At 48.3% G+C, this 6,000-nt stretch overlaps 1 protein-coding gene across 3 annotated transcripts in view; it reads left to right on the top strand.

The window, feature by feature from the left end:
* The first annotated feature begins 2,379 nt into the window (after positions 1 to 2,379).
* ITGA6 (integrin subunit alpha 6) overlaps positions 2,380 to 6,000 on the top strand; it is a 96,385-nt gene continuing 92,764 nt past the window's right edge. For all 3 annotated transcript variants that reach the window (XM_074215706.1, XM_074215709.1, XM_074215707.1), the window contains exon 1: positions 2,380 to 2,598. In XM_074215706.1, the coding sequence (XP_074071807.1) occupies positions 2,414 to 2,598 (185 nt within the window). In that variant the 5' untranslated portion in view covers positions 2,380 to 2,413. The remainder of the gene's footprint in view (positions 2,599 to 6,000) is intronic.

Here is a 6,000-nt window from a genome sequence, read left to right as displayed (position 1 = left end):
CATCCTTAATATTAGTACTATCTTGAATATATCCTTTATAGATAGTCTATATGTACTTGTTTGCATTTTGTCTTTAAAACTAAGAATTACTTTTGCCCTTTTTTGTATCCCCAGTACTTAGAGGACACAGGACCTAGCCTGTAGTAGACAATAAATGTTTGTTGACTTTCTGCATAAAAGAAAATAATAGGATTATGATGATTTTGTTTTTAAATTTTTATTACCACAATGTATAAAATTATTAAAAAGTATATGTTGATTAGGTTTATTTTTTTTTAAATTTAAGGCAATGGGGTTAAGTGACTTGCCCAAGGTCACACAACTAGGCAATTCTTAAGTGTCTGAGGCTGGATTTGAACTCAGGTACTCCTGACTCCAGGATCAGTGCTCTATCCACTGCATCACCTAGCTGCCCAAAAAGTATATATTGAAATATAATTATCAATATATTTTTAAAATTTGAGATAGTTTATAGATATAGCAGCAGATTTGATCACTATCATGTAAAATAAGCCATGATCAGCTATAATTACATATAAACTATATTACAACTATATGCAGTAATAGCAAAGTGATAAGCATATGACATTTCAATATACTTGTAACAACTTTAATGTGTTATAAAAATAATCTGATTTCTGTTGGTGGCAAAGTCATAAATACTGCTAATTTACTGCTTTTACTGGCTACCTTCTCAAATGAAAGAAATTTTAAATTTCTGAAAGAAGTTAGTGAAAATTAAGGTGTGCTTTTTTTTTGAGTTCATAGGTCCCTAGAAATATGCAGTGAATTCTAGAATAAGAACTCTTGTTTTAGTGATGCTTTATACTTAATAGTTAAATCTTATTGGATTGGATCAGGTTCACTGAAACAATCCCCAAGTATATGAACAATGATCATGAGGAAGACTGATTAATATTTCTTGGGTTTACAATAGCTCAAAGAATCAGAGTTCAGTCTATATAATCCTGTCGGCTACTGTTTGGATACACTTGTTGATTCTATGGAATTACTGAGATTATCTCCTACTATTTAGTTTGGTCTAGGCTTGACTTGAATAATTTTTGACAGGGAAATATTACAAGGACCAATATATGCTCATGAGTTAATGGACTCCTTCAGCATTGAACACCTGGTCTATCCTGACCCTGGCCCTGACTGTGTCCCAGAGAATCTGGCAGTAACTGTCATCCCTCCACATGCTTCAGCAAGGAAAGACTGGAGCATCTTTTCCTATCTCCCGCACATATCAGACAAGGTGCTCTGCTTCCTAGTTCACATGCAAGCATATCATACACCAAAAAGTTTGGCTTACTATTATTCTGGAGGGGAAGGGACATCTTAAGATTCTCTGAAACATCAGCTATCTTTGGTTTTAGTCTCTGCATCCAATCATTTTTTTTTAAATGTATGAAACTGTTTTGAGTCTCCAGTCCCTCTCCTCCTTTTCATTTTGGACCATTGCAATAGTATCCTCCCTATCTCCTATCTCTCTCAGCAAGTTTATCTGTGGCAGAAAAATCATGCTAAATGAGAGATGCCTGTGAGATTTGCTGGTGGCAGTTTTAAAGATCGGCTCTTTCCTGTTTAGTTTCCTCTTTGGGGGCTTAATATGTAAAACACTTTGAATAACTGAAACCACACCGACTTCCCCGAAAACTATTTTCCTACATTTGTCATGCATGTATTTTTGAAATTGGGATTAGAGGAACAGACGGTAGAATGGAAGCGGAGAAAGGTGGAGAGTTTAATTGTTATGGATGAACCATTATTAAGTGTCTCCACAGACAGCCTAAGAGATCTCAGTCCAAAGGCAGGCTCATGCCAAGTTTGGCTACTGCTCTGAAGAGGAAGCCAGGGCAAGGCGGCTGGTTGCGGCTGGAGGGCGGGCGAGGTGACTGCGGGGTTCACACTGGGGCCACTCGGGCATCCTGCACCCCCCGGGGCTCACGGGCACAGGTGAGCCCGGAATGGCGAGCCACGTGTCGAAATGCAGGAGCTGGAGAGCGAGCGCCCTCGGAGCCCAGGCCACCCCGGGAGGCCGCCCCCGGCCGGGCCAGGCTGCGAGGCCCCTGGGGAGCGCGCCGGCCCGCGCCGCGGTCCCGGGGGGTGCAGGCGGCGCGGGGCGAGAGCCGGCCGGCCTGCGGGGAGGAGGGAGCCGGGAGGGGAGGGGGAGAGGCGGGGCCGCTCCTCCGTCACTGGATAAAACGCCTGCGAGTCTCCGGAGAACAACGGGCTCTTTCAGCTGTGGGAGAGCGGGCTGCGAGGGGGCGAGGCTGGGCCGGGAGGACGCGCGGTGCCGGGGGTGGGGCGGCCGGCCGGGCCCGCGGAGCAGGAGGTGGCAGCGGCGCGGCGCGGCGGGGCGCGGGGCAGGTCCTTCTCTCCCTTCCTCGGCCGGCCCGTGGCACTGCCGATGGCGGCCGCGGCGCGGCGGGGGCTCCGCTCCTACCTGTCGGCCTGTCTGCTGCTCCGGTTCTGCGCCGCCTTTAACCTGGACACCCGGGAGGAGAACGTGATCCGCAAGACCGGGGAGCCCGAGAGTCTCTTCGGCTTCTCCCTGGCCATGCACTGGCAGCTGCACCCGCACGACCGGAGGCTGTAAGTCCGCGGCCCCCCGCCCTCCTCCCCGGCCGCTCCAGGCCCGGCCCGGCGCGCTCTGCCGGGGCCCCGCGGCTCCGTCCCGGGCCGGCGCAGCTGCCGTCCCCTGGCCCGGCTCCGGGTCCAGGCTGCCCCGCACAAACCCCCGCCCTCCGGGGCGGCGGCCAGGATGCAGGGGCGGGGAGGGGGCGCCGGGCTTCCACCCCACCCCCACGCCATCCCCACACCCCCCCGAAAGTTTATTTCCCCGCTTGGATATTTTGGCTGGGAACACGGCAGGTGGCGGCTTTTCGCGTGTATGCGTGCGCGCGTGTGCATGTGTGTGTGCGAGTGCGGGGACAAAGTTGTAGCAGGGCTCCGCGGCTCCCGCTCCACCTTTGTGTGTGTGAGCGCGAGCGCAGCGGTCTGAGTGAGGTTCGCCGGACAGGTCGTGTGTGTGTGTGTGTGTGTGTGTGTGTGTGTGTGTGCACTCGTGTGTGGTGCACTCGTGTGTGCACCCGGCTTCCCCTCTGAGATTCCCCTCTGAGGTGGGGGCGCGCGCCCGGATGAGAAAGTTGGAGCCGGAGCTCCGGGCGCGCGCGTGTCTGGGTGTGTCTGAGGGCGCCCCGGGCCGGGCCCGGCGGGGGCCGGGGGCCGGGTCTGGAAGGGCAGTTTTCCCAGGGCGGCGGGGGCCGGCCACCTGTAGGCAGAGCCACCTCGGCGGAGGCGACGAGCCCCGCACCGGGCCGCCTCAGAGCCGCGCTCCCCGCCCCGCGGGGGCTCCCGCAAAGCCGGGCCGGGCCCCGGCGCCTGGGGAGAGAGCGTGGAAAAGTGGCCGCCCCTCCCCCTCCCGGCTCCCGCGTAGCCCGGGGACGCGCCGCAGCCCCGTGGGCCCGGCCCGGCTCCGCGCATTCTTTCTAAGAACTCCCCACACGAGCCAGCCTGCTAGTCACCAGGCTTTGCTTTTTTTCTTTTTAAACTTAGTGCTGGAGAGAGTCAAAAAAATGTCGGGGTGGGAAGGAGAGCTTCGTGGTAATCACCGTGTTTTGCATTCTTTACTCGGGCTGGGGGGATGGGGGGAGGAACAACAAAAGCGTTTCCCGCCTCCCCACCCCCCCTCACCTCCCCCAGGTTTGGAGTGGAGTTGAAGCTCTTCCAGAATCCACAGACCGAAGAAAGCAGAAGGCACCTCCAAGGCAGAACTTTTCTGTCTGGTAGAAGGTACCTTGGGTCCTAACCCTTGTTGGAGAAGGAAGGAGGAACTGGACTGCGCCTCTCAGAATGCCATCGTTTTTCCGATACACCTGTTAGTGTAGCAGTTTTAGAGCAAAGAGTTTTTTTTCCTGATACACCTGTTAGTGTAGCAGTTTTAGAGCAGTTTCAACAGTGGAGGGTTGGGGGATCAGGACCCAGTGTCCCTGCTGAACCGCTCTAGAGCTTCGGGAAGTTTCAAATCTGAACTAAAAATTATACAATTTGACCCAGCTGGTTCACTTTGTAGAGAGCCCTGTGTCTCCAAAGGGCATGATTATGTAAAAATGTTGGGCTGCGGTAGTTGGAGCCTTACTGGTCCAAACTAGTTTCAGGCCTTGCCTGTAGAGTCAATAGCATGTTGGTGACTATTTTTTTTTCCTTCTGGCAAATGTGATGACTTACTTAAAAGTTCTTAATCCAGGCAAATTGTAAACGACATTTTAGATATGAAGGATTTTCTGAAGTTATTATTAGTTAAAATCAGTTAATCATTCATTTGTCTCTGATATCTTTCTTCTTTATTATCTGCCTCCCTCCTAGAGAATTCTATTCAACCCATATTTTAATATGTCTTAGGACAAGGCAGTATTTGAGATAGTGGAGAAATTGAGATTGATCTCAAAATCTGTTATAGTTCTCTAGGATTTTAGTCTAGTCTGTGAGGTATGCACAAATAAATCTAATGCCAAGTAGAATGATAAGAGCAAAGGAGAGATTGGGCAAAGTAAGGAAATTCGAGGAATGATCACTTCTCCAACGGGAGGCTGTGATGTCTGTTACCAGGCCTTGAAAAGGGTTTTGGAGAAGAAATAAATTCATTCCAAATATGGAGAGTGGTCTGGAGAAATGTGGAGAGTCCAGAGGGCAAGATGAAATGGAGAATGGGAATCCTGAACTTGAGTAGTGACAATGAAGCCATTTGTCAAGTAAGAGAGATTATGAAGGTAGAATCCCCAGAACTTGACAAGGGGATGATAAAAGAGGAAAAAGGAGAAGTGATGACTTGGAGGTTTTGAATTTAGGAGGATGGTAATGCTGTCAATGACAAAGTCAATGCTCTCAATGACAAAGGCGCAGATCTGGGTGGAATATCATGGGTTTAGTTCACTTGGGTGTGAGTGTGAGGGGCTGGTGCTTCTTCAAACTGGACGTGTCTAGTAGACAGTCACTGCTGGGACTAGAGTGTAAATGATAGGTTGAACCTGGAATGATCTAGGAATCATTGAACCCACTTGAGTAGGTGATCTTGATAAGACAGAAATTGAAGAGAGAAAAGTATGACTAGGGCAGAGATTTAGGGATTAGCCATATTTGGGAAACAGGCAGAGTGTACTAGGAAGGATGCTAAGAGGACGGAAGGAGATGAGAATATCTAGAAATGGGGTGGTCAACAATGTGAAATGCTTGTAAGGAAGTAGATAAAGATCTGAAATTCTTTGACTTGTTTCAGATTCTGGATAGAGTTAAAAATGTAAAGTTCTTGTCTTATAGTCAAGTGAAAAGGATCAAGTATATAAGGGCTGTTCTTTGAGGATGACAGAAAGTACTAGAAGATGAGAAAGTGACTGGTTCCTTAGAAAATGGGATATCCTCTAATAAAAACTATTCATGCTTTTTGCCTTTGTTAACGCTGTTGACATAGGATTTCAAGACCTGAAAGTTTATCCATTTTGTTTCTGTTTATCTAGCACATAAACAATCACACCATTTTACAGTAGTTCTGCAAAACTATCAATTACTTTTAACAGAACTTTTGGGGTGGGGTGAGGACATGGGGTTGTAATCACATAGGGATGCAGAAGCATCTTTGGACCTTGGCAAAACCAAACTGCCTGGGCTTAACAAACTGCTTGCATTGCTACATCTAGTAGTAATTTGAGGGGAGCATTTTTATTTTTCAGATAATGAAATCAAATTATTCTTAAGGTCAATAATCAGAAGGCTAGAGTAAAGCAAAGGAACCAGTGGAAGGAAATGTACCTGTAAATAGAGCAAGCCTAATTTATGGGCTCTAGCCCATTAGATGGCGATTATGAGAGGATGTGAACCTGTGAATTTCAAAAGCAGGGTCCAAACAGATAGTGGTTGAATTAAAAATTCAAAATATTGAACAAATAAAAAAAGAAAAAGACCTGATTTTTAGTTAGAGCCTTATGTTTAAATAGAATT

The sequence above is a fragment of the Macrotis lagotis genome, chromosome 1 (genome assembly GCF_037893015.1).
Source record: "Macrotis lagotis isolate mMagLag1 chromosome 1, bilby.v1.9.chrom.fasta, whole genome shotgun sequence".
Classification (NCBI taxonomy): Eukaryota; Metazoa; Chordata; class Mammalia; order Peramelemorphia; family Peramelidae; genus Macrotis; species Macrotis lagotis.
This window is presented reverse-complemented; position numbering and strand designations above follow the sequence as displayed.